The sequence below is a fragment of the Rhinolophus sinicus genome, chromosome 12, assembly GCF_057876585.1.
Source record: "Rhinolophus sinicus isolate RSI-liver-muscle chromosome 12, RSI-T2T, whole genome shotgun sequence".
NCBI classification, from domain to species: domain Eukaryota; kingdom Metazoa; phylum Chordata; class Mammalia; order Chiroptera; family Rhinolophidae; genus Rhinolophus; species Rhinolophus sinicus.
Window position 1 is genome coordinate 14,426,133 of NC_142512.1, and position 27,576 is coordinate 14,453,708.

The 27,576-nt window shown below is 50.4% G+C and overlaps 2 protein-coding genes across 3 annotated transcripts; one reads left to right on the forward strand and one right to left on the reverse strand.

The window, feature by feature from the left end:
• Window positions 1-11,770: 11,770 nt before the first annotated feature.
• Window positions 11,771-17,704, forward strand: YBX2 (Y-box binding protein 2). The gene is made up of 9 exons (XM_019745177.3): window positions 11,771-12,283; window positions 12,888-12,951; window positions 14,066-14,099; window positions 14,975-15,064; window positions 15,659-15,943; window positions 16,096-16,199; window positions 16,522-16,699; window positions 17,117-17,201; window positions 17,317-17,704. Exons 1-8 carry the CDS (start codon window positions 12,007-12,009, stop codon window positions 17,165-17,167), a joined length of 1,083 nt encoding a protein of 360 aa, XP_019600736.2. The 5' UTR covers window positions 11,771-12,006; the 3' UTR covers window positions 17,168-17,201; window positions 17,317-17,704.
• A 428-nt stretch (window positions 17,705-18,132) lies between these two features.
• SLC2A4 (solute carrier family 2 member 4) lies at window positions 18,133-24,851 on the reverse strand. Of its 2 annotated transcripts, none has more exons than XM_019745179.3 (11): window positions 23,747-24,851; window positions 22,309-22,425; window positions 22,021-22,193; window positions 21,807-21,931; window positions 21,576-21,691; window positions 21,321-21,483; window positions 21,047-21,234; window positions 20,775-20,879; window positions 20,543-20,644; window positions 19,820-20,023; window positions 18,133-19,273 (listed from the first exon to the last, which is right to left on the reverse strand). In XM_019745179.3, exons 1-11 carry the CDS (start codon window positions 23,777-23,779, stop codon window positions 19,070-19,072), a joined length of 1,530 nt encoding a protein of 509 aa, XP_019600738.1. In that variant the 5' UTR covers window positions 23,780-24,851; the 3' UTR covers window positions 18,133-19,069. The 2 variants fall into 2 exon arrangements, with proteins under 2 accessions (XP_019600738.1, XP_019600739.1); XM_019745180.3 differs by lacking the exon at window positions 23,747-24,851 and adding an exon at window positions 22,844-22,956.
• Between the last annotated feature and the right edge of the window lie 2,725 nt (window positions 24,852-27,576).

Sequence of the window (27,576 nt, forward strand, 5' to 3'; positions counted from 1 at the left end):
TTTCTGGGTGCATTGTTTAAAAGTTAAAATGACGATTATGGTGGAGGCTGCACATGTGGGGCATGAAGTGTATGAGAAATATCTGTGCCCTTTGCTGTGAACATAAAACTGCTCTAAAAAAGGACGGGGGTGGGGGGGGGCGGATTGGAGCCAGACTGGACTTAAGACACCAGTGAAGAGCATCTGACAGTAGTCCAAGTAAGTAAGAATGAAAACCTGGGGCAGCTGGATGGCTCAGTTGGTTAGAATGCAAGCTCTGAACAACAGGGTTGCAGGTTTGATTCCCAAATGGGCCAATGAGCTGTGCCCTCCACAACTAAATTGAAGGACAACGGCTTGACTTGGAGCTGATGTGCCCTGGAAAAGCAAACTGTTCCCCAATTAAAAAAAAAAAAAAAATGAAGACCTGGATCAAGGCAGTTGTAGTGGGGCAGGGAGGAAAAGCTGAGTTACCAGACACATTTTGGATATCTAATTGATGGAACTGGTGGTTAATTGAATGAAGAAGATAAAGACAAAAAGTATGTCAAAGGTGCCTTCCATTTGTGTGTCTGAGGGATATATTAATCAAGTCATTCCTGAAGATAAATGCATTCATACAGGAATTGGAAAATCATCTTAAGGTTCTGGAATTCTGAGGTTCTTGGAAAGCCTGCTCAGAGTTGGATGGGGCCAGTACATTAGTCTCACAGCAAAACTGGGCTCAGGAAGGTGGGAAAGACTGGGTTTGAGGACAAACCAGCTTTTTTTTTTTTTTTTGTACCATTTGTCTGTCACATGGAAGGGAAAGGCCTCCAGTTGTATCAAGAGAAATGGTTTTATATGATTAGAAAGATTCTGTCAAATTTTCTTTATTATGAAAATAACAGTCCATTGTAGAAAATTTTCAGAAAATATTGAAAATTTAAAAATTAACCATAAACCCAACACCCAGAGCCAACTGCTATTAATGTTTTACCATATTTTCCACCAACCTTTTTCTATGCCTTTAAAAAAAATACATCTGAGATCATAGTGAACTGTTTGTTGCATGTGAACGTAAATTAAGTCAGCTGATGGAAGGAATTCCCAGATAGAAAACAGGTAAGGATTGGGGTTGAGGTGGGGTTTCTCCATGGTACAAATATTTCACAGGGAGAATTTATCCTTATCAGGGAACCTGGGCAGGGACTATTCTTCCTTCCACCCTCAAGGGCTTGCATAAAAGTCAAACACACCAAATGGACCTTGAGAATGGGCAAATAGGCAACCCTTTTTTGGGGGGTGGTTGTTCTTGGACCTGCTCTCATAGCACTCAGCTGCTGGGATCTTAGTAGAAATCTTAACTGCACTCGTTCACTTATCCATTCATTCAGTTAATATTTACTGAGTCTACTAAGCTCCAGATACTTGGGATGCAAGGGTGGTGAGTTTAACCATATGATCTCTGCCCCATACGGGGAATTATCAGATAACATATATCTAATGTTGGTCTGTGTGCTCAGGCCAGTACCTGTCTACCAGCAGTGAATGATGGATTTATAAATGGGAGTTAGTATGAGAATAGGAGGAGATTCATTAAGAACGCCTGAGGGATCTTCAAGATTTTGACCTTGCTTCTTTGGAAGCTAAAGAGGGTGGAGTTGGAAAAGAATGAGACTGGAGTGGTTCTGGGGCTGGAGGAAAAGCCCTACCCAAAAATCTTAATCACTCGCTTGCTCAACCTAGGTGCTAGAGAGAGAAGTTAGAAAGTTTCTTAGAAACTGTATTAAGTAAGTAGGGAATAAGACTGGGACAATATAGACCCAGCTCATAAAAGAAGGAAGCTGAATGAGCTAATCACAAATGACTACAGAGTGTTGACTATGATCATTCATTTGCTCATTCACTTTCCAGGTGGTTGCAAAAGCCTTGCTCTGTAAGAGGCCCTATGGCCAGTGGGGGGAATTCAGAGGTAGCCAGGCAACTGCAGAGCAGAATGACGTAGTCCACCAGGGAATGTGGGGTTGAGTGAGCACCAATATGGGGCCAAATCTAGCCTGAAAATCTGGGAAGTCTTTTGACAGGTGAGACACCAGAGCTAAAGAACCTGAAGAAGGATTAGCCCTCAGGATAAGGTCGGGTCTGGGAGTTCTGAGGGTGAGAGATAAAGAAACATTAGCTAGGTATCAACCCTTCCTGGCTGGTCTAGACCCATGAAAAGAATATCTCAAGATGTGAGAGGAGGTGAGGAGCAGGTGATATCTGTGTTCAGAGAAGAAAGAGCCAAAGTGTAGGTTGGGGCCTCAGCTGCAGGCCCCCAATCTAGGGGGATACCCTTACTGCATCTTGGGTCCCAGGCCTGTAAACCTGCCTACAATCATCGTCCTACTCCCAGTCCTGTCTACCCTCTGTCCACCCGGCCAGCTCGTGTGTATTTCAGAATGGGATCTGACTTCACCTCCCACTGAGGCCATCCCTGACATACCCAGGCTGACCTGGATGGCATCTTCTCTGCCTCACTGCTTCTGTGCTCACCTCAACCAGACAACATGTCTGTCTACTTCACCAGACGGTGAGCTCCCTGAAAGCAAGGTCTTTGCATCCCCAACATTCACCACAGAGCCTGGCCTGTGGCCGGCTCTGAATGTTTATAGAATGAATGGATTGCGGGGAGGGGGCAATGTGAGCAGGAGAAATTGCCAAGAGCTTGGAGGAAATCAAGAAGAAAGAATATTGTAGAACAGTGAGATGGGCGTTTGAAGTTAAAGATTAAAGAATACACTTTGGGCACACTTCAGGACCATCTTGTCCTGACTGGCCAGGAAACAGGCCTGGGACGTACATGCCCTTCTCCCTCCTGTGCTCGCCTCCTCTCCTGTTCAGTGTGCTTGGTCCAGCTTAGAATATCTGCTTCTTCTTGGCACTGGTGCCCCAATTTCTTTGAAGGGGGCTGGATGGCTCAGAGATGAGTGGAACTCACCAAATTCTAAACTCTGCGAAGGGGAAACCAGTCTTAGAAATGTAACTTAGGGCCGGCCTGGTGGCTCAGGTGGTTAGAGCTCCGTGCTCCTAACTCCGAAGGCTGCTGGTTCGATTCCCACATGGGCCAGTGGGCTCTCAACCACAAGGTTGGTGGGCTCTGCCTCCTGCAACTAAGATTGAACACGGCACCTTGAGCTGAGCTGCCTCCCGGATGGCTCAGTTGTTGGTTGGAGCGCGGGCTCTCAACCACAAGGTTGCCGGTTCGACTCCCGCAAGGGATGGTGGGCTGTGCCCCCTGCAACTAGCAACGGCAACTGGACCTGGAGCTGAGCTGCGCCCTCCACAACTAAGACTGAAAGAACAACAACTTGAAGCTGAACGGCACCCTCCACAACTGAGATTGAAAGGACAACAACTTGACTTGGAAAAAAGTCCTGGAAGTACACACTGTTCCCCAATAAAGTCCTGTTCCCCTTCCCCAATAAAATCTTTAAAAAAAAAAAAAAAAGAAATGTAACTTAGACAAGAAAGAGTATCTCCCCCACTTGAGGTCCAAGTCTCCTGCCTGTTAATAGAGGAGGGAGTCTCCTCTTCCCCCAACCCCAAGGGAAGAGGAAGTCCTCCAAGCCCTGCAGTTCATCTGAGCAGTCCATCTTAGGGGCTACCTTGGCTCCGGAAATTGAGGTGTCATGTCAGAGTTTGAGCTGAGAGGCCCCACAGACCTGTCTGTCCAGAAAAATACCCACCACTCTCACTGCCTTGTGGAGTCTACCAGGGAAGCCTAAATCCCTGCCAATGGCATCAGTCTCTGAGGTGATTCAATTCAACCAAGAAGAACCCAGTAAATAATGGCTTTAGACAACTATTCAAGGATCCCTCAATTCAGGACAAGTTTCCACCTGGTTTCAAAGCTTGCCAGAATTAGGCTCCAACCTACCTGTTCCAGTCGCTCCTCTACAGAGCCCCTGAAGGCCTCTTGTACTTCCCAAACACAGACATGCGTTTCCCACTTTGGGCCACTCGCTGTTTAACTTTGGCATAGTCACTTAGCTTCTCTGGGGCTGTTTCTTCATCTATGAGAATAAAGAAATCAGCACCTCATATAGAGCTCACCCAACCTTAGGGCTATAAATCCCATCTATACCCAGTACTTTTAAATGCAGGACTCTAGCTCTTTCTCCTGAGCTGCAGACTCATACCTCCAACTGCCTGCTTGAGGTTTCCTCTTGGATGTTTCAAAGAAGCCCCAAAACAATCTCCTGTGTTCTTCCTCTAGGGTTTCTCACTGAAGTAAATAGCATCATCATCCAGCCAAGTTCACTCAAGCTAAAAACCTAGGTTCTTTGCTTCTTTTTCACCCACCTCCACATATCCAGTCCACCACCAAGTCCTGCAGGCACTAGTTCCAAAACATACTTCAAACTGGTCCAGTTCCAAAACATACTTCAAACTGGTCCACTTCTCTCCATCCTCACCGTGCTCACACTAATCCATGGCTCCATCATGTCTGCCTCCCTCCAATTTATTTCCAGAGAGCAGCCAAATGTTTTAAAAACAAATTAAGTAGGGGAAGTTGTGCAAGGTAGGGAGAGGGTATATGAGAAATCTCTGTACATTCTGCTCAATTTTATTGTGAACCTAAAACTGCTTTAAAAAACAAAATTTACTTTAAAAAATAAATAAATCAGGACACGACTCCCTCCCTTGTTTGTTTGTTTGTTTATTTATTTTCTTCACTGCTCCTTAAAAAAAATGATAATAATAAAAACCCTTTAAAGACTTCCCATCATTGTTGGAATAAAATCTGGATTCCAAGGCTTTGGTTGATCTGGCCCTGCCTTATTCACCTCCCCCTGTACACTAAACTTTTTCCTCTAATAGGCTCAAGTCTTTTCTGCCTGAGGGCCTTTACACTGGCTGTTTCACGAGCATAGAACTGTCTTCCCTCATCCCTTCATTTGGCTGTCTTCTTCTCATCCTTCAGGTCACAGCTTAAGCCGGCAGTGTCTTCCTGACAGCTGAATTCTAGAATAACCCCCTACATCCTCCTCTTCTCTCACATCAATCTGTGCATTTCCTTCATGGCTTTTATTGTGTCTGTAACTAGAATGTATATCTGTTTACTTACTTCAACGTCTCCTTTACTAGAATGTGAGTCATATGAGGGCAGGAATCTTGTATGTCTTATTCACCACTATATCCCCAACCCCTTTTACAGCACCCGGCACACAGTAGGTACTCAATATGTTTGTTGAAGAAATAAATGAATATGCATATTTTATTGTAAACTACTTGAAATATTTTTAGAAGACAGTGTTGCTAACAGGCACTGTGATTATCACTATAGTTACTGCTGTACTTGTCTTCATCACTACATGGTCAGAAAATGGTACTAAATAAATGTCTGTGAAATTCATTCAAATAGGGACTCCATAGACTTTGAGAACAGATGATTTAGTATCATTCAAGTTGAAATTTAAAGAGATAGTTGTGTATCTGCCTAACAGAACTTTCTTTGATAACAGAAATGTTCCATATCTGTGCTAAAACAGTATCCACTGGCCACATGTGGCCACTGAGCTCTTGAAATGTGGTTAGTGAGACTGAAGAACTGGATTTTTAATTTTAATTAAATTTCAAGGGCCCGCCCGGTGGCTCAGGCGGTTGGAGCTCCGTGCTCCTAACTCCAAAGGCTGCCAGTTTGATTCCCACATGGGCCAGTGGGCTCTCGACCACAAGGTTGCTGGTTTGATTCCTCGACTCCCGCAAAGGATGGTGGGCTCCGCCCCCTGCAACTAAAATGGAACACAGTACCTTAAGCTGAGCTGCTGCTGAGCTCCCGGATGGCTCAGTTGGTTGGAGCGTGTCCTCTCAACCACAAGGTTGCCAGTTGGACTCCCGCAAGGAATGGTGGGCTGTGCCCCCTGCAACTAACAACTGGCAACTGGACGTGGAGCTGAGCTGTGCCCTCCACAACTAAGATTAAAAGGACAACAAATTGACTTGGGGGGGAAAAATTTTCAATAGCCATATGTAGCTAATGGCTACTGTATTAGACAAATCAGACCAATGTCAGGAAGACCAACCAGGAGGTATTGCTTGGGGCCTAGATGGGTAGGGACTCAGTAGCAATGGGAAGATAGAAGACTGGATCTTGGGTCTTTAGAGCTAATCTAAGAGTTTTGAACTTTACGTATGAGTCTTCAATGGAAAGTCCCTTAAAAGTTTTAAGCAGAGGGCGGCTGGTTAGCTCAATTGGTTACCACGCAAGCTCTTAACAAAGATTGCCAGTTCGATTCCCACATGGGAGGGTGGGCTGCGCCCCCTGCAACTAGATTGAAAACTGGCAACTGGACTTGGAGCTGAGCTGCGCCCTCCACAACTAGATTGAAAGAAGGATTTGACTTGGTGCTGATGGATCCTAGAAAAACACACTGTTCCCCAATTTAAAAAAAAGTTTTAAGCAAAATAGAGTATTCCATTAATTCATTCAAAAATTTGCTTAATTATTTTATTTTTAAAACTCTTACCCCATTCCTATTCCTTCCCTTCTATAGGCAGTTGTGCTATTATATATCATTTTGTTTTTATGTATTCTGAGATGTGATTTGTTGTTTGTGGGAGTGATCATTGTATATCACATTCTATTTCTCTAAGCACTCTTTTTCTCTAAGCCCTGTGCTATTGAGATTCATGCATGTTGCTGTAAGTATATCTAACCAGTTGCTTCTAATAGCTGCATAATACTCCATGGTGTACACTCACTACACCTTACCCATCACACTCCCAGCAATGGATGCCTAAGTTGCCTCTAACTTCTCATTTTCATATTTTCATGCATGTCTCCTTATATACCTGTAAAAGAATCTCTCTGGGTCACGTGCCCAGAAAATGAATTGCTGGGTCATAGGGAATGTGTATATTTAATGTGCCTAAATATTGCCAGAAAAAATGCATTTTATAAAGGTCTTTCTGGCTACCTCATTCAGTCAAATACTTACTGGTCACTTGCTAGATGTCAGGTACACTTTTAGGTACTGAGAATAGAGCAGTGAACAAGACAGACAAGATCCCAAGCTTAAAAATTATAAACAATATCAGGTACTAATAAATTTATTACTATATTAATAAATACTATAGTGAAAATAAAGTGGTGGTAGGACCAAATGACTGGGAGGCTATTTGCTTCTAAGGTACTTGGTGAAAAGGATTGGGGTGGGGGCAACCAAATAGGCAGGAGGCTATTGCAGTGATGTAGGTGAGATGCTAATGGTGTGAACCAGGTAGGGGCAGTGGGGTCCATATCTCTACGTCCCGATATGGTGGAGCCCTTTACCAAGACAGAGGATCCTGGAGATTTCCAGATTGCAGTTGGCCATCATGGGTCTGGAGTTCAGGTGGTCTAGGCTGGAGGCATAGACTGGGGAGTCATCTGTGTTTGGGTTATTTATTGGTTTTCTAGGGCTACCATAACAAAGTACCACAAACTTGGTGCTTAAAACAACAGAAATTTATTTTCACAATTCTGTAGAAGGCTGAAATAAAAATGTTGGCAGAGCTATCCTCTCTCTGAAGACTTGAAGAGGATCCTTCCTTGCCTCTTCGTTTCTGGCAGCCCCAGGTGTTCCTTGGCTTGCAGCTGTAGCACTTCAGTCTCTGCACTCTCATCACATGGCATTCTCCCTATGTGTCTGTCTTTACATGGCAGTTTCCTCTTTTAAGGATACCAGTCATATTGGATTAAGGCCCATCCTAATGACCTAACCTTAACTTGATTACATCTGCAAAGATCCTATTTCCAAATAAGGTCACATTCACTGGTAGGTACCAGAGGTTAGGACTTCAGCATATATTCTTAGGGGACACAATTCTACCCATAATAGGTCGTATCTGAAGCAGTGGGAGTGGATGAGCTCTCCATAGGAGAGGTTATAGAGTCAGACGAACAGAAGAACTGGAGATTCTGACCTTTAGGAAGGGGTAAGTAAAAGACTTAGGAGCCATGAAGAAGTCTGAGAAGGAAATGGTCATCAGTTGCATCCACCACATAGCCAGAGAAACAAGGGCAAAAAAGTGTCCATTGAACTAAGCAATACGACAGATGTCAGTGTCTTTCCTGAACGCCAGGCCAAGGGAAGGAGCAGCACCTGGGTAATGCAAACAGTCTTTCAAGAAATTTAGTTTAGAAGGAAAAGCCTGACACATGGAAAAAACTAAAGGGAATGTGAGGCCAAGAGACTATTGAGGAAGAAGGAAAAGTGTAGTCCCAGCACAGTGGAAGGAGGTTAGTGACTTAGAAGTTAAGCTCTGGAGTTAGGCTAATCTACATTTGAATCCCAGTTTAGCGTGTTCCACAGAGGTATGAGTTTAAGCTGGTTGCTTCACTTCTATGACACCTCAGTTTCCTTATCTGAAAAAGGGGGATAATTATCAGAGTATCTACTTTCCCATGTTGTTGTAAGGACTAAATGACTAAAGGCATCTAAAGTGCTTAGCATAATGTGTGACACATAGAAAGTGCTCAATAAATATTACCTTTTACTGCTATTAGGTTAAAAATACAAGTCAAGGAGGAGGTTTCAAGAAGGAGGTGGTATATAATATTAGATATGGTAAATAGGACAAGGAGGTAGAGGGTAGAGAAAAGGTCAAGGATTTCGGTCAAGGATTTCCAGGCCAGTAGAGCCTGGGAAGAGGAGAGAACAGAGATAACACCAGCTGATGAGACGATGGGGGCTGTAGGTATGGAACACTCTCTCTGTAGTAGTTGAGAAATAAGAGAGCTGGTACCAGAAGAGAGAAGAAATAGACTAATTTGGGCTGCAACAAGAAAGTTGGAGAGAAAAGCTGCTGGGAGTATTTGGTTCTAGAGGACAGAGGTGACACTACCTTTTAAATCTTTCAAATAGTATCTGCTTGACACTACAAATCTCTACCTTTACTATGCTAAGCCTGGGAATCCAGAAGAAACTGTTTTACAAATGAGGAATGGGCACTAAAAGATGATCCTTTGTGGGTATGTGGTAACATAACTCCACAAGGAGTGGGTGGAAGGGAGGGAAAAGAGGAGCTGAGACATGGCTTGTTAAGTTTTAGAAGCCTGAGGAGCAACTGGCTAGAGAGTGCCTGGCTCAGAGTCTGATGGGAACGACTCAGGGCTGCAGACACAGGCTAAAGAGCCATTAGTAGCAGGTGGTCACCGAAAGCAAGGGAAGGGATAAAATGACCTACTGATAGCAGGTGGCAGGAGAAGATAGGCCAAGCAAGATTGAGGCTGGTGGGGGCGGGAGAGGGAACAAGTTACAAAAGGAGAGGTATGAGGACATGGGGGAAGGTTGGGCAGTGAAAGCTGCTACAGGAACACTTGTCTGGATGGAGCTGAAAGAGAACCAAAAACCATTCACTGAATGTTTCGGTTAAGAAGCGACTGCAAACCATTGCTGAAGCCAGCTCAGTGGAGTGGTGGGGTAGAAACTGGATTTGGGTTGGTGGGGTGTGAAAGAGAGATGAAGTGGAGACAATAAAGATTGCTTTCAGTAAGTTTGCTGTTACATTGATAGAGATGGTTTGATAGGAAAACAGTTAAGGAGGCAGGTTTTTTTTTGTTTGTTTTAAAACAGTGAACAAGACAGGCGAGACAACATCAGGTGAGCAGCAGCAAGTGGAAAGAGTAACAGAAAAAAGGAGGAAGACTTTTATCTAGAAGGCAGGGAGCCCTTGTTACCTATAGCACATAAAAATATTTAAATAACAAAAAAATTACATGCATAAACCCTTCAACTGAACAGGAAAATTAACTGCATCTCTCTGTGGCATCTCCTAGTTCTTATCCATGGAGCTAGAGTATGTAACTTATATGTACACGTTAGTGTTTCATGCTTTGGAGTTGACTTCAGTACTTTTCCCTGCAGCATACTCACCCCTGGTCTCCTGACCAACTTTTAATCTTACTACAAACAGGGCTCACTCTTCCATGAGCTTCCTCTCATCTCGCCTGCTAACATTATAGTTAACCAGTCCACCACACCTGTACTGTCCCTCTGTACCGTCCATGCGATTCCTTTGTTGCCAGGGTCACACTGTAAGCTATCTTGCTTGCCTTTCCCTAGCCTTGATCTCCTATTTCTGGCATCCCTTGAGCTCAGGGCTGGGCACAGGTAAATCAGTCCTTAACAGTCTAAGGGAGGGTGATCAATAGCTGTATCCTTCATCGCCTCGCCTAGTGATTTAGTTGTTTTCTCATCTTTTCTCTTTTTCTGTCCATTGTGCCTGATGCCCTGGGAAACAGAATCCTCAACTCCGAAACAGTCAAGAGGGGTGGGGTGAGAGGGCTAGCCGATAGAAGGATGTCCAGGAGGCGGGTGTCTGCGGCCTCCGGGAATCGCCGGGAGAGGGCGCGCGGGCACAGGGATTGGCCACGGCTGCGGCTGCGGCTGGAGAGCGGAGGCGAGGACTGGCTGAGTACACCAGGACTAGGGAAGCGCACGTGGGGCGGAGCGGCGCGTGGGGGCACGTGCGCTGCCCCGAGGTACTCCGTGCTGGCTAAAAATATACGCTGTCTAGCGCTAGCCAAGTCCTCCCGGGGTCGTGGAGGCGGCACTCGGGAGGAGCGACTTCTTGAGCTGCATTTTTCTGGGCGAGAGTTTGCGGCTCTTCGACCGGACTTCCCAGACTCCCGAGAAACCCGAGGCAAACTTCGCACCGGCCTCAGTCTTTCTCCTCTGTGGAATGCCGACCATTTATTATTCAAGAAATATGGAGAACCTATATTGTGCCTGGCACTGTTCCAGGCGTCAGGCATAACCACAAGGTTCTTATTGCTGTGGAGTTCACCGTCTAGCGTTGGGGAGGGGAAGCGGGGAGAGAATAAAGAAGCAAATGAACAGGATACTCTCATAGTTTCAAAAATGCCATGAGAAAAATAAAAGATGATGTGATAGGAGTGATACGTAAGCTGGTATTTGAAGAAGTCACCCTGAAAGACACGGAGGACACATTCAGGAAGAGGAAACCACCTGTGCAAAGGCCTTGAGTCCGAAAAGCCTGGCTACTTGGAGAAAATAAAGAAGGCGGAGGGAGCGGCCAGGGAGCTGGAGAGGAAGACCACAGCGCCTAGCACGATGGACCCTGAAACTAATCTAAGGTGGTAGACATCAAAACTGCGATAGTTTGCCAGGAGCCTAGGATTGCTTGCAACGGGCTCGAGGGAACTTACGAGGGCGCGGAAAGAATACCTTGATTAGGTTATTGACTACCTGGATGAATGACTTTAATCAAAACTCAGCGAAGAGTTGTGCATTTTGTTACATGTAAATTTTACCTTAAAAACAAAAGTGAGAATTCCCAGCTTGTGAAAGCAACCATGAGCTGGGAAAGTCGTTGTGCTGCACCTTCCAGCTTGCTCCGTGGGCGGATACCGCAGCCAGGATTATGCGGGCATCCCTTGGAGAGGGGGTGGGGGCGGGCTGGGAGAAAGCGTCCACACCCGGTAGCGTGCGGGCCAGGCTGTCTCGAGGGTGGCGGTGAGCTGTGCCACTCACAGCCAGAACGTAAGCTGCGGGGTCCGGGTCGTTAGGGGCAACATTGGAGCTGTGCCTCCCCTGCCCCGCCCTTCGCGCAGTGGCCAGGTGGCGGTTGGGGCGCCACCAACCTGTTTGATTTCCCGCGGCCGGTGGAAAGGGGCGGAGGGGGGAGGGGGAAAAGGGCCGTCGGCCAATGGGTAGGGCTGTGGGCTGTCACGTGACAACACCGGGCGGGGCCCAGGTGTACTTACAGCGCTGCGGGAGGGGGCCTAGGCCGCGGCGTGAAGTTCGAGAGGCGGGGTCGGCGTGCGGGCCAGGGAGCTGCCCCGCTAGGATTGGCCTGTGGCCGGGAGGCGGGGCCTGCGCGCGCCGCAGCTGCGGGCTGCGATTGGCCTCGGTTCAGCGCCCGCTGCCGGCGTGCGGGCGAGGCTTGGGGCGCGAGGACCGAGCCAGGCGGCGGGTTCTCGAGCCGGGGGGAGGGGCCGGGGCGGTGGCGGCGGCGGAGGAGGTGGCTGCGGGGTCCGGTACTGGACCCGGCGGGATGAGCGAGGCGGAGGCGGCAGCGGTGGCTACAGCGACCCCCGCAGCGACGGTGCCAGCCACGGCGGCAGGGGTGGTAGCGGTGGTGGTACCGGTGCCGGCGGGGGAGCCACAGAAAGCAGGCGGCGGGGCGGGCGGCGTTGGGGTTGGAGCCGCCTTGGGCTCCGCTGCTGGGACTCCCTCGGCGCCGGGCCCCCGCAACTCTGGCAACCCGTCGACGGCGGCCTCAGGGACCCCCGCACTCCCAGCCCGGAGTCAGGCGGAGAAACCGGTGCTGGGTGAGGGGGTACTCGTGCCAGGGCGGTTCTAAGGGGTCGGCGGGCTGGGGGAGGGGTATCATGGAGCCCGGCGGGGTCCGGAAAGTCAAAGGTGGGTGTGGCCCTGAGGCTCAAAGGACTAACTGGGCTGGGGGCAGTGAACCAAAGTAGGTTCCCCTGGTGGGAAATTCTTCCTGGGCGAGAGGGCGTGGTCGGCAGGTTCAGCAAGGCCCTTGAGGTGGAGGATAAACCTCAGGGTCTGGCCACGCCCCTGGGGCAGGAGACTTGGCCTAGTTGACTTGGGTTAGTACTAGGTAAATCTCCAAGCCCTGGAAGCAGACGAGGGACCCTGACATTAAGAGGGCTAGAAAAGCCCTCAGGAGGGTCTTTGTGGACCAGGTGAGTATAGGGTTTTAGGTGAAGGGCGTGGATTTGTAGGCTATGAGGAACATACCTTAGAGTTGGAAGGGTTCTAAAAGCCTGAACTTCACTGTCTGGTCACTTCCACTTGAAGTTAAGTTTACTAGGTAATAGGGAGGTAGGTTAGATATTGAAGTGTCTCAAAACTGAGTCCAACTCCATCTCTTCCTCCCCTGTCTTACCCGACTGCATCTCTGCCTGACAGCAATCCAAGTCCTGGGCACTGTCAAATGGTTCAACGTCCGGAATGGTTACGGATTCATCAACAGGTATATGAGAAACCCAGGGAGGGGGCGGAATCGGTGTCTTCCAAACTGGCCTGTGGGACTGGACACCTTCCCAACCTCATCTCTACCCCTGCCAAGGCACATGGTTGCAATGTCCAGCTGATGCTGATTGAAAGTCTTGAATCTCAGCACATATGTGGGGAAGATGAAGCCTCCTCATCTTCAAGGGCAATGGAGGGTTAACGATCTAGAAAGTTGGCAAACCTGGCTTTGATCCTCCCAGCTCCTGTCTCACCTTCTGGTTTAGTTTACCTCACTTTGGGGGCAGAATGTACCTGCTCTCTACGCCCCAGGGCTTTAGGCCTCACTCATTTCCTGTTTCAGAGAGCACATAGCTGCTCTCATAGCACTCTCATAGCTCATCTTAGAGAGCTGTTGGCTCATTTGAACCCCCCACCTGATGGGACTGAGGCCGGCGGGGATTGGGGAAGGAGCCAGCCCAGCCAGAGGCTGCTGCCTTCCTTCTCTTTGGCAGCCCCACCCACTCCCAGCACTGGGAGGGGCCCTAGTAGCCCATTCTGAGCAGAGCCAGGTCTCCCCCTGTGGGCCCTTTCCCAGCCTGGGCACCCTGCCCAGCCCAGCCCAGCCCTCCTGGGAGGCCCTCATTCCCTCTTAGCAGGCTGACCTTTGTGCAGCTCCAAGTGCTTTAAAGTCGGAACATTTGTTCTAGGGAAGGGCCCCTCTCTTAATTCTGGAAACTGAGGACTCCTGGAAGGTTCTGAAGGAAAACCTCCCCTCCCCCACACTGGGATCTAGGATAAACTTGGGCAGTAGGCAGGTAGTGATAGAGAGTGATCGAATATTATCTTCTATCACTCTTGGTCACTTGATGTGTTAAAAGGGGGACTGACCCTGGGGTTCACCTCCAGGCTGAGGCTGAGAATAAAGTTTGGGTACAAGTTCTTGAAGCCCAGGTTTTACACCAAGGTTTTAGGTATATTTCATACCAGCTTCTGGGGACCCTGTCTACCCCCAAGCAGCTATGGAAAGACTGGAGAAGATGTGCCTACCAATTTTAAGAATGGGCAGCTAGGGAAACCGCAGGGGAGATGAGCATCTCACCAGTCACTCCCTAATGACCCATCCTGTTCCGCAGGAATGACACCAAGGAGGATGTCTTTGTTCACCAGGTAAGAGCTAGGTTGGCTTTCTGAGGGGAGAACCCTGCCCTCTCTTCGAAGACTTTTGCCATCACCCTTAGCAGCGCAGATCGTGCTTCTTCAGCTTTTACCTCACAACAGCATGCCCACCAGGAAAGTTTCCCTCCCCATCTGCATCGGGTGCCTGAATTAACTGCCATTGGCCCCAGGTGTTGGGTTGTCTCTAAGAAATATATGTGCTGCCCTCTGGACATGGCATGCTCACTACCTACTGGGACCTGTTAACACCACAGGAATGAATCACAGGCAGTGTTCACAGGCTAGAGAGACTTGGGTGCGGTGGTTCTCAAAGTATGGTCCCTGCACCAGCAGCAGCAGCAGCAGCAGCAGCAGCAGCAGCATCACCTGACATCCAATTTGAAGGCCTCCACCCCAGACCTACTGAATCAATCAGACTTGGGGGAGGGGCCAACAATCTTTTAACAAGCTCCCCAGGTGAGTCTGATGCACACCACAGTTTGAGAACCACTGGTTTGGTAGAAAGAGCGCTCAGTGGGATTGAGGTAAGAAGCACAGTACATTTTACCCACTTTGCAACTTAAGACTGTCTCCGCTTTTTGTTTTGCTTCTGAGTTCATGTTTCTTCCCTTTCTGAAATCCCTGCAGGGTAGAGGGAGGGGGGAGTGTGTCCTTGGGACAGTGAACTGCATTGTCGTTCTGGAGGCCCCTAGTTTATGGCTTTTCCCTTACTAAACTCTGACTACCTTCTCCTTGCCTCACCCTCCAGCCCCAGCCCACAAGCCCACAAAATGGTGAAAAGAATGAAATTGGGTGGTGGGCCCAGCAGGGATGAGAGAGACTCGGCTTGTTCATCTCACCTTTCTCATGGCCTTTCCCCTAACCAGACAGCTATTAAAAGAAACAACCCCAGGAAGTTTCTGCGCAGCGTTGGAGATGGGGAGACTGTGGAATTTGATGTCGTGGAAGGAGAGAAGGTTTGGGGGCCCACGGTGGGATATAGAGTTGACCAGGCTGGTAGGATGGTGGCCTGAAAGTCATCCCAGGCTTTGGCCCTTCTGATGCCAGCTTTTCTGGCCCTTTAGGCAAGACTGTGTTCTCACCCAGACTTTGTCATCTTTAACATTCTGGCTGCTCTAAGGAAGGTCCTAAAGACTGTGTTCCTGTCATCACTCAATAGTACCTGGATTTCTTTGTAGTTCACCAAGCACTTCTATGTCTCTTCTCCCCATGGGGCCCTCTCCCCAGGCTCCCTTTGAGTCAGCTCTCTGTGTAGTAAGATGGACAATTGCTGCAGACCTTTCTCTATCCATACCCTCTCCTCCAGTGTTAAACTCAGAGGGTTCAATAGTAGCTATTTCAAGAGGACAAGTTGCAGAGGTGGCCCCTCCTAGAAGGGTCCAAGCATGCCATTGCCCCCCCTGGGGGAGAGTGGAAAGGAGTAGAAGTTAGAGGGGCTGAAGGAAAGCTGGAGAGGGGATTGAGCTAGAAGGGGGAGACTAATTATTTGAGCCATTTTGGGCATATTGTACGTTGGTTGTTGGAGCAAGTTCTCCCTACCTCCTTTCCAGGGTGCAGAAGCTGCTAATGTAACTGGGCCTGGGGGTGTGCCAGTAAAGGGCAGCCGCTATGCCCCCAATCGACGTAGATTCCGCCGATTCATCCCCCGCCCTCGCCCAGCTGCCCCACCACCCATGGTGGCAGAGGTTCCATCAGGTGGGACAGAACCAGGCAGTGAAGGGGAGCGAGCTGAAGACCCTGGGCAGAGGCCCAGACGACGGCGCCCACCACCCTTCTTTTATCGCCGTCGCTTTGTGCGAGGACCAAGGCCCCCCAACCAGCAACAGCCTATAGAGGTGAGGGGAACTGGAAATGTGGAATCAACTACCCAACTGGGAGTTGGTGAGGAGAGAGAGCAGAGTCCCCAGAGGAAGTGGAACCGAGGGTTGGGAAGAGCTGTGGACATCTGGGTCTGGGGCAGCTCACCAGGGCCTCTGTATGTTCCCAGGGCACTGACGGGCTGGAACCTAAAGAGACAGCCCCATTGGAGGGGGACCAACAGCAGGGAGATGAGCGGGTGCCCCCACCCAGATTCCGGCCTAGGTACCGAAGGTAAGACTCCCTTTCCAGGGCCTTATCTTCCCCTTTACCATCCAGTATTGGGTAGGGGGATGAGAAGGGGAAGAGCTAAGCTCTTAGACAAGCCTGAAGCTAGTGGTGAGGGGGGCTGGGTAGCTGAGAGATTACTGCATAGGTGCCCTGGGGAAGCAGGTACCCCTATGGCTGGAAGCCTGGCTCCTGGGGATGGGGAAGCTGACTGGTCCACCTCTGCTAGGGGACTCCTGGGAGGGAGGGAGAAGGGAGGGAAAGAGGGACGGAGGGAGGGAAATGGTCTACACTGGACTACCTTCAGGGTCCCCACTTCTCTCTCCAGGCCTTTCCGCCCCAGGCCACCCCAGCAGCCTACCACAGAAGGTGGGGATGGCGAGACCAAGCCCAGCCAAGGTCCCACTGATGGTTCCCGGCCTGAGCCCCAGCGCCCACGAAACCGCCCCTACTTCCAGCGGCGAAGGCAGCAGCCCCCGGGACCCAGGCAGCCCACAGCCCAGGAAGTAAGGACCTTGGACTGTCTGTCTACCATGAGGCCAACGTCCCCCTCTCCCTTCTTCCCCCTCTCCTTTCTATCCTTTCCCCTTCCCTTCCCTCTCTATCCCTGTTTCCCCTTCTCCTGGCCCTGCCCCCTTCCCACCCCCTTTCATGCAGCCTGACACCAAAGAACCAGTATACTGCTGGGTCCACCTCTGGCAGGTACCCCCACCCATAGGAAACCCCAGCAGAGGCAATCAAGCCAGTGTCACCCCATGCGGACTCCCCTCTCAGCTCTGCTTGGAGCCACAGCACTAGCTGTGAATGTGAATTGAGAGGAATAGGAAGGGGCTATGGAAGTGGGAGGAGGAAAGGTAGAAGGGTGAAGTTGGGGGGCCCTAAAGAACAGGAGGGTATCAACTGATCACCCCTTTTCTCTCTAGACCTCAGCCCCCATCAATAGTGGGGACCCCACCACCACCATACTGGAGTGATTCCAACTCAAAGGACACCCAGAGCTACCATCTGGTGAGTGTCTGCTCCTGGGGTGGGTCGGGGGTGGGATGGGGGGATCCAAGAGGGTGGGGAACTGGGTCCTGATAAGTCGATAGTCATGACTTGTCTATTTCTTTTTCTCTCTCAGGTAATCTGCCAGTTTTTCCAACTGACCTATACCCTACCCAGTACCCCCCACCCCCTTTTCCCATAATTCATGACATCAGAACACCGGCTTTTCCCCCTTTTCCTTGAGACTCAGGAGGGCCAAAGCAACAGCCTTTTGCTTTTTTTTTTCTCTCTCCCCTACCAAGAGTTAAAGGAAGAGATCCATCCTTTTTGTTCAGAGGCAGCAATTCCCTCCCCTAAATCAGGCTGAGAAGGAACTAGCCAGCTGTTATCTCCTCCTGGTTGTTTTTCTTTCCCATCCCAGTTTATTTTTTGTTTCCCCTCTACCTCCGACCTCTGAAGCCATTTTATGAACTGTCATGTGCCACCTGAGCCTCCAGTAAAAACAAAAACAGGCTTTCCTGTTGTCTTGGTCTCTGCCTCTTTTCTGTTATGAGAATTGCGGGTAACTTGCTGGTGAAGGTGGGGAGGAGGAGGATGTGGGGTAGTGGGCAGGGTCTGGTCTTTAATCCTTGTTCCCATGTTTCTAGCTGTGCAGCTCTGAACAAGTGCTTTCATCCCTGTGAGAATCATTTTTCCCATCTGTAAAATGGGGATAATATTTCCCTTGTAGAATGAATGTTTTGTAAAGTACCAAGAGCAGTCTGGCACTTGCAGCTACTTATTAGCATTTACTATTAAAAGCAATGACTAAAAATATAAGTGAGGGCATGAGTGACAGCATCCAGAGGATTCTTCAGCCTCAAGCTGAAGCAGGATAGAGGGAAGTAGAGGGGGGAGGGGAAGTTATGGTGCCTGTCTGAGCCTGTCCTTGAATGCCTCCACGACAGGACGCTTGTCTCATACAGTGACTTTATATACGTATCTATATATTTACATTTAGTACAACAGACTTTCAGTTTCTTCTCCCTAACCCTTCTTTTTTAAACATATACAAAAATATCTGAAGGCTCCTCCCAGCCCAGTGTTTACAGGCAGCCTTTCAAATCCCTCTTTCCCTTAGTTGGTCAAAAGCCTGCGGGTACAACACCCTTCCAGGATGGGAGAGCACGAAAGAGCTGGGGCCCCCATATGGCAGCCTTGGGAAGCAGTTGGGGTAGGGCCTGGAGCCCTAAGTCTAGAGGCGGGAGCTTGCTGTCCCTTCCTCTCATCACATACGGGCACATGTTCCCTCTTGCCTGGAAGGTTGAATGAGAAGATTGAGCCTGCTGTGAGAGAGGTGAGGTTAGACCTTGGGAGGGTGCATCCTTTGCCATGGAGGGGTGAAAACAGAACCCTCTTCACCCACATTCTATGAGGCAAGAATTCAGAGGAAGTGCCAGAGAGTGAGAGGAGTCCAAAGTGGCAGGAAACTTCTCCAGTCCTGCTCTGTTCCTGTTCTGTGCTTCTGTTAACCCCCACTAAAGTCAGTCCTAGAGCCCTTCCTCCCTCTAATACCCCATCTCTCCAGAGAGTGAAAAGTATTCTGGAGCTTAGGCGGGGTGGGGATGGGGATGGTGTGGGCTATGGAGGAAGGAGGAAGGGGATGAGAGGGGAGACTGGCCCACCCTGATGGCCACAGCATAACCATAACACATAAATAATCCAAGAGAGTCACATGAGGGGAATGAGGGGCTACTCAGACCACCTCTCCCTCCAGCTTCCCAATTCCACCAGGCTGCAGGGGCTTTCTCTACCCTGGAAGTGATGGGGAAGAGAGGGTTAAAGTGCTGCAGAGGAAAGGAGGGGTCTCTGGGGACATAGAACTGGCTCTCCCACCCCTGCCTGGCCCCTCAGTCATTCTCATCTGGCCCTAAGTACTCAAGTTCGGTGCTGGGCTTCACCTCCTGCTCTAAAAGAGAGGGTGTCCGGTGGAAGGCGGCTGAGATCTGGTCAAAGGTCCGGCCTCGGGTTTCAGGCACTTTTAAGAAGGTGAAGATGAAGAAGCCAAGCAGGAGGACCGCAAATAGAAGGAAGACGTAGGGACCCATAGCATCCTGGGACAGGCAGAGAAAGAGGTGTTGACAGAGGTAAGGGGAGTGGAGGGGTGATTTCAGGCAAGCCAGGAGCTAAAGTCCCTCATAAGGAGCTGGGCTACTGCAGAAAGCAGGTGGCTCCTTTGCAGGGCAATGGAAGTTACCAGGAATGAGAATTTAGTGAAAAAAGGATTCTCTGAACCCCAACTCTCCTATAGTTTTTCACCCTCTTACCATCCTGAGTTACTGCACTCAGAGTGGATTCCCAACTGTTCGCAATATTAATATGAAGTTTATAATTAATTTTTATTCCTAGTCTAAATAAGTTATACCACTAGTTTGTTTTGAAGACACCTGTGTTGCTATGCAATCTAGTTCAGCTCCCTTCTTTCCTTTGATTCTAGTGGAGCAGGTAGTCTTCAGGGCCCATGTGGTCCAACAAAGTGATCCCCAGACCAGTAGTTTGTGGACTGGGGGAGTACCTGACTGGAAAGCCAGTGGGCTAGCTGTGAGTTGTCCCCTTCTGGCCTATGGTATGGGAGATTGGGACAGGGGCAGGCCACCTACCGCAACATACTGGAAACCCATGCCAATGAGGAAGTTGCATGTCCAGTTGGAGAAACCAGCCACGGCCATGGCTGCTGGGCGGGGGCCCTGGCTGAAGAGCTCAGCCACGATGAACCAGGGGATGGGGCCAGGGCCAATCTCAAAGAACGCCACAAAGCCGAAGATGGCCACGATGGAGACATAGCTCATGGCTGGAACCCGCTCCTGGGGGCCAAGCAGGGAGGGTGGGAATTCAGGTCAGGTCTTTCTGAATTTTCCTTTGCCCTTAACCCAGAGAACTGAAATCTACCCTTTCCAGTAGCTCATGGCAGGGGGGCGGGATCTGCCACCCTAGGTTAGAACAGGCCCTTGAACATTTCCGAGCACTGACATTCAGCTGGCTACCCTATGCTGATTCAAGGCAGAAGGAATGCTATGGACTTTCAGCTATTAAAATGGTCAATTCCCCCTTGGTTCTAAAGCTGGGTCCTTAGGAATGTTTGTTCCTGGGGCTGGAGAGTGCCTCTCCTTCCTGGCTGCCAGAGTTGTGCTCCAGTTTCTTTCCAGAGTGGGAGGAAGTACAGCCTGGGTCCCTCGGGAGCACAGACCATGGTCCTAGCTCATGAGCTGGTCCCAGGATCAAAGGCACGTATGTTGAGCCATGGTCCTGGCTGGCCACAGAGCCTCTTGGAGTAGTCCCCATGGGTTGGGCTGTTGGTCCCCTTCCCATTTCCCAGGCCTCACCAGCAGAAGCAGAGCCACAGTCATCAAGATGGCGCAGCCACACATTCCCGCCAGGCCCAGGAGATGGAGTGTCCGGCGCCCAGCCCGTTCCACCAACAACACCTATGGGGAGAGTCAGGGCTTGGTGGGGTGGAGGGTCTTCGGGAACAGGATTTGGGATGGGTTGGGGGGGTGGAGACAACCAAGGGATGTGAAGCCAATGGTGGAGGCCATTCCAGAGGCCAGCAGTTACCGAGACCAAGGTGAAAACTGTGTTGACTACACCGGCTCCTATGGTGGCATAGGCTGGCTGCCCTACCCCTGCCGTCTCGAAGATGCTGGTTGAATAATAGAAAACCTAGAAGTGGGGGAGAAGAAAAGGGGATGACAGGGATGTTCCTTCCTCCCTGCAGCCACACCAAAATGGACTGACTCTGAGTTTTAAGGGAGGGGGCTTTTCCCCTTCTACCCTCCTCTTGGGCTATTCCCTAACCCTGCCCTTCCCGGAGGCTGCTGCATACATACAGCATTGATGCCTGAGAGCTGCTGACTCAGCTGCAGCACAACTGCAATGATTAGGGGCTGCCGGTGAGTACGGCTGCCCAAGAGCTGCAGCAGGGACAGTGGCCGCTCACGCTCCAGCTTCCGCTTCTCCTCCTTCAGCTCAGCCAGTGCTCCAGACACATCAGCCCAGCCTGTCAGGCGCTTCAGACCTGGAGGTAGAAAGGGTCAGGCCTGAGAGGGCAAGGAGAAGGTCTGGGAGGGGAACAGGCACTAGCAAAATGGGGTGGAAGCTTACTCTTTTTGGCGGGCCCCTCCAGGTTCCGGATGATGTAGAGGTAGCGAGGGCTTTCTGGGCAGAAGGGCAGCAGGACTAGCTGCAGGAGGGCAGGCAGCACTGTGATGCTCAGGAGTAGTGGCCATAGGGTGGCAGTGCCCAGCATGGACTCCAAGCCCAGCACCTGTGGGAGAAGGAAAGTAGGCTATTCAGCCTGTTCTCCGGAGCCCCACCCCAATCCCCTGTCTATCCTCCCATGAGGCCACGCCCAGTCACCTGGGCGATCAGAATGCCAATGACGATGGCCAGTTGGTTGAGCGTCCCCAAGGCACCCCGCAAGTGAGTGGGGGCGATCTCCCCCACGTACATAGGCACAAGCCCTGATGTCAGCCCTGGGCAGAGGGAAGAAGACAGGGCTGAGGCAGATGCCCCTCCCCCCCTGCCCTGCAAACCCAGGAATGGTGAAGGAGAGCCGGGCACTGGGCAGGACCATGTGCCTGTGGGTACCTGAGTAGGCGCCAATGAGGAACCGTCCAAGAATGAGCATCTCATAGGAAGCAGCAGCATTGGCCAGGCCCATGAGGGCACCTCCCAGCACTGCCAAGGTGTTGTTGATCAGCATTGCCCTCTTCCTGGCAGGCAGATAGTGGAGCTATGAGAGTTAGGGTGCCTGTGCTATGGCTCCCTTCCTGTTCCCAACCCTTGCCCTCCAGCCCCATACCTTCCCAGCCACTGAGAGATGACACCGATGAGAAAGGAGGAGATCATGCCGCCCACAGAAAAGATGGCCACCGAGAGAGACCAGAGGGTGGTGAGGGTGCCTGGGGGGATAGAGCTTGGTCCATCAGGCCCCTGCCTCCCCAGCCATGTCTCATTGTAGCTCTGTTCAATCACCTGGGGGGACAGCAGAGGAGTAAGTCACTGCAGACCCTTCCCTCTCTGCTCACCCCTGCTGTACCCTGCCCTCCCTGTTTGGGCAGCCCCACTCTGCCAGCCGCAGGCCCCTCACCTTCTGAGGGGCATTGATGACCCCAATGTTGTAGCCAAACTGCAGAGAGCCAAGCACAGCAGAGAATACAGCGAGGACCAGGGTCGCAGTGACTTGTTGCTGAGGGGGTTCCCCTTCCTGGGAAGGCCGAACAGAGAGGAGGCATGTCACATAGAATCGTGGTTTCTTTCCTTCCTCCAGGGGCCAGGGCCAGGGCCCAGCCAGAACTTTATGATACTAGGTTCCATCCAACATGTTGGGTGAGGGAAAGTGGGTAGTATTAGGACCTGCCAAAAGATCTTAGTGTAAACAGGAGCAGGAAGAACCCCACAGTAACCAGGGCATGGTGGAGAAACTGGATGTTTGAGTTCGGCCAGCAGAGAAATGTTTGAGGACCTAGGTCTCACAATTCCTCTGTGACCTTGGGACAGGCTTGGCCTTAAAAGACACAAATTCAGATTTGTGTGACCTTGGGCAAGTCACTTCCCAACTCTGAACCTAGGTTTCCTTTAGGCTAATTAGGGGAAATAGAGGGGATGTTGCCTGCTTTGCCTACCTGTCAGTGAAAGCGTGACAATCAAATGTTAAGGGTATCTCTGTTAGTGGTGGTTTTATAAAAAACTGACAAGTGCCTTATCATCATCAGCTGCTGTCTTCTTCCCTCCCCTCTGGGGGTTTTCTCAACTGGCTTCTGGAGGCCCCCAACAGGTTCAAGAAGAGCAATTCCAAAAAGGACATCGCGGTCATTCCTCCCGGCCTATGGCCCTTGCGGTGGCCTTCTCAGTCTCCGCCCCGGCCTTCCCTCCCCCTCTAAGCCCCGATGAAGGGCGGGGGACCGTGCCCGGCTTTTGCCGGGGAGAGCGGTGCCCAAGGGATGGGGGCGGGAAGGTGGTGTGAGGGGCGGTGGCGGTCCCTAGCCAGCAGCACAGAGAGTCTCCAAGCGGAAATCTGAGCTGGGGGTGGGGGTGGGGGGGATGCCACTCCTCTGCCCCTCCACCAACCATGGGGCCAAGGGAAAGTTCAGCGTCCTGAAGAACGGCCAGGAGTGGGGGTGGGGGCCAACAGAGAGCCTCTGGTCCTCGAAAAATTTCCCGCGAGTCGGGACAGACGGACTGCTCCTGGAGGCCAATACCCGCCCATGCTTTCTCAAGCTGGATGGAGGACAGGGTGTCCCTGATCCCGACGCAACTTGCGCTGTACTAGAGAAGGGGGCGAACCCTGGTCTCACAAAATCCAACTGTGGCCCGTGCTCCTGAACGGTCCCCCAGACCTACTCAGCCACTTGTAGAGACTGGAATCCGACAGTCACGGGTTGTCCAGCGGAGTGTAAATAGCCAGGCCCCCACTTCCACCCCCTGCGCCTGCGCAGGGACTGCCCCCTAGCTGACCCCAACTGCGACCCCAGCCCGAGAAAAGTGGGACCCGTGACCCCGTTCCTCCACCGCATGCTGAACCCTACTTCTGAGCCGATTTGTTGGAAGCCCGACGGCATCTCGTCTCAGGAGCTGGAGGCACAGGGGCTTCAGAAGAGGGAGGAGACTGGGGGGGTCTGCGGTCCGGCTTGGCGAGCAGAGGGCGCGGGCGCGACGGGGATCCCGGTGCGAAGTGCGGAGGGAGGGTTTAGCGGACCCACAGCAACAAGTCAAGGAGTCGGAGAGCGGCAGGGCTTCGGAAGATCTGGCAGAGCCGGGCTGGGGGGGAAAAGACCCGAGGAGCCCCCGCATCCCTCACGGGCCACGCCCTTCACAACACCCATTGGCCAGGAGCCCGCACACCCCAGAAGACCACGCCCACTTTCTAAGCCTGAGGTTTAGAATTTGGCACCAGTTAGTTATTGGGTGGACCAGCGAGGCCACGCCCCTCGCGTTCCCGCCAGCCTCCCGCTGGGAAGTTTTGAGAAAAATTTCTTGGAGTATAGAAGGACTCGTCCCCTCCGTGTGAAGACTCTGCCCACCAGCCAACGATTGGGGCTGAAGAGGCGACTTAAAAATCCTGCGCTGCAGGTCGGGAAAGCGAGGTCCGAGAGGAGGGTATACTCTCCAGAGAGAGAACTCTTGCGGCCTGAGACTGCATACGAGCCGGCGCGCTGGGTGCGTGAGGAGCAATGGCCTAAAGTAACCCACGGCGGTTATTTTTAGCTCCCACGTTGGGAGACGCCAAATGTCAGGTCCCAGGTGTCCCGGCCTGTCCCGGGTGGGGGAGGGCCGGGAGATGGATCCTTAAAGGGTCCGTGACACATTTCCCATGAAGGGATGGCCGTGGGGGACAGGAAATTCCGTTCCTAGTGGGTCGGATGTCACGGCTTGTTGGCTCTCTTTCCATGCATCCTTGCTCTGGGTACAACCTATCTGGGCCTTTCCCTATCCCAGTTCCCCACGTTGATTCTTGGAGGAGGCCCGAGGGACAGTGGTCACACCAACCACACCACCAGCCCTGAGGTCCCTGAGCCGCCACGCATGTACTGGCCTCATGGACGGTTTGGACACGCTTTCTGGAGGCCGCTCAGGGTTTGAATCCGCAGCTAAATCCAGCATGTCCAGACAGAAGCGGAACACTCCGAGCACGTGCGACTCAGAACACAGGGCTCAGAAGCGCGGGGCTCTAGTGCCACCTGGAGGGAGAGCGAGGACCCGCTTGCGGATGGGACCAAGATAGTCTCTGGCCCACTGGCCCAGCCATTCTACCTCTCTTGAGGCTTCCATTACATCCAACCCCTGACTCTTTCTGGAGCTTCAGATCAGAGTGTTCGGCTACCGCCTGGATGGAGCAGCTCACAAGATCAGAATGTCCAAACCTGCTCCTCCTAACTTTGTCATCCCAGTGAATGGTCTCACTCTGTCACTTCTATCAGAATCCTGGAAGTCGTACTTGATTCTTCCTCTCTTGCAGCCCCCTTTATCCAGTTAGTTACCAACGTTGGTGTTTTTACCTCCTAAACTTACAGTCATCTGATTTTCTTCACCTGTCCTGCTGCCAGTTTGGTCCAGACCACCATCATCCTGACTGGTCTTCCTGCTCCTCCTCTTCCCTTATACAGAGGGAAGAGTACAATACAAAAAACTCAACCTCATCACTCCTGCCCCAGAAATCACTGGCTCTTTGTTGCCCCCACTGTCAAGTTCAAACCCTTTTCAGAATGAACAAAAACTCCTGCTTTTCATCTCCTGCCTCTTCCTCATTTTCTAATTTCTCCATTCAAGTTTTAGTCAATACCTAACTACGTCTTGTGCCCAGAACACTCAGTGCTATTTCATCCCTTGGTGTCTTTGTCATACTAATTCCTCAGTCTGGAATACCAGAGCATTCCTGTTCATCCTTCAGAAAGGCTCAACCCCTCTGTGAAACCTTCCTTAGCTTTCCTTCAGAAATCCATGTGTCCCTAATGACATATGTTGTCATCATGTCTTCTCTGTACTTTAACCTTGAGGGTAGAAGTTCACCTTGTTTACCTCTGTATCTCCAGCCAGCCTAGGGGCGGGGACTCAGTAAATGTTTGTTGAATGAATGAAATGAGGGTCTTCTGATAGCGGAAAACACAGATTGGGGAGCAATCACAAAGGAGAGACCCAGTTGCTAAGTGTCTCCACGTACCTGACTGACAGGATGGAGATGAAGAACTAAGGTCTGAATATTGAGGAGAACCAATCATTTATGAGCAGAAAGGAACAGAAGCAATTGATGGAAGCAGAAAATGATCAGGAAAGTAAAAGGAGAACCACAAAGGGAGTAGGGCAGGGAAAGCAGAGAAAGGTACTGAGGAGAAAAAAGGAATTAGGAGGGAGGCACAGGTCGGGGACAGATGAAAAGTCGGTGTAGGTGAAGTGCAGGGCTGGGGTCCAGCACACTCAGATCTGTCCTGCCATTCAGGGCAAGGCACATTCTTGCTCTTATTCAGATGCTTTGTTTCTGATGCTTCTCAAGGACCCGTCTGGGAGTTTAAACCCCAGGGAAAGCAGGATCAAGGAAAGCAAGTCAGCTAGATATTAGGAGATAGAGTAGTTTAAAGAGTGTGGAGAAGTGGTGGAGAAGTAGAAGAGGAGACAAAAGAAAAATGAGAGACAAAAGAAAAATTGGGAGGGAGAAAGAAAAATGGCATGGAAGGTGGGAGAAAGATGTTGATTGATAGAGGATTGAAAAGGAAGAAAGAGAAACATGACACAGTGGAAACTTTGCATTGGAGTGTGTGTGTGTGTGTGTGTGTGTGTGTGTGTGTGTGTGTGTGTGTTGATTTTGCATAGTCATCTTTGGCCCTTGTGATCTCAGAACAAATTATAGCCCTTCCTAAACTCTGTCCTATATCATGGGGAGCTAAACTCTACAGGATTTGTTTTCCAAGCTCCTGTGTTCATTGCCTTCCAGCTGGATTCAGCCCATGGTAGGTAAGAGATTGGAGGGCAGGAGAAAGCCAGGATATCCCCTCACATCCACCTACCATCCACCCCTGCCCCAGGTTCTACTCTTCAGGCTGTCTTTGCTTCCAGATTCCGCAAGGAAAACCTTGACTCCTGAGCTCCAGCAATGTTATCTCCTCCCTCTCACTGTATTTTGTCTATATATTAGGGTCTCCGGTGTGGAGGATGAATTAATGACACAGTTGTTGGTGTCTTCGTTAATCTATGTCTTATTTTTATGTTTAAAACTGTTCTCTCTTATTTCCATACCCATTTCTCGTTTGTCCTCTCCTCCCTCAAAAGGCAACCATTCCAATGTCTTTAATGCTCATTTTCTGTTTGTGACCTTGCAAAATATGAATTGTTTTGTGTACAAACATTTTAAATTGATGTAAATGCATCTTGTTATGTCTTTCATTCTGATCTTATTTTCAGTAAGCACTGTTTTAAAAATTCATTCACGTTCTGTGATTATCAGATTTATTGTTGCACAGTACTCCACAGTATCAGTCACACCACATTGTACTTGCTCAGAATCCCACTGATGAGTACCCATGTCACCTCCAGCTCCCTACCACAGCAAATAATGTGGCAATGAGCATTTTCATACAAGGTTCATTATGCACTCCTGTGAAAATTTCTTTGAGAGCTATATCTCTGTCTCTGCCTATGTCTATGTCTTTATTTATATCTATCTCCACAAGTGGAATTGCTGAGTCATAGGGTATACTTATACCTAATATGACTAAGTACTACGAGCTTGCTGTTAAGAATGACTGTCCCAGTCTCCATTTCCATTAGCAGTGTGGAAGGGTTCTGCTACTACCATACCTTCTTCAGTCATCATCCACCCAGAGGCAACGTAGTTAAGAGAATGGACCCTGGGCCCAAACTGCCT

Excerpts from the sequence above, each read along its gene's own strand:
- YBX2 (XM_019745177.3), top strand. The coding sequence starts at position 12,007 with ATGAGCGAGGCGGAGGCGGCAGCGGTGGCTACAGCGACCCCCGCAGCG. Across the intron at positions 12,952-14,065 it reads GGTTACGGATTCATCAACAG|GAATGACACCAAGGAGGATG; the intron begins GTATATGAGAAA and ends CCTGTTCCGCAG. Across the intron at positions 15,065-15,658 it reads ATGTCGTGGAAGGAGAGAAG|GGTGCAGAAGCTGCTAATGT; the intron begins GTTTGGGGGCCC and ends CCTCCTTTCCAG.
- SLC2A4 (XM_019745179.3), bottom strand. The coding sequence starts at position 23,779 with ATGCCGTCGGGCTTCCAACAAATCGGCTCAGAA. Across the intron at positions 22,426-23,746 it reads TCCAACAAATCGGCTCAGAA|GAAGGGGAACCCCCTCAGCA; the intron begins GTAGGGTTCAGC and ends CGGCCTTCCCAG. Across the intron at positions 21,484-21,575 it reads TTGGCATTCTGATCGCCCAG|GTGCTGGGCTTGGAGTCCAT; the intron begins GTGACTGGGCGT and ends CTTCTCCCACAG.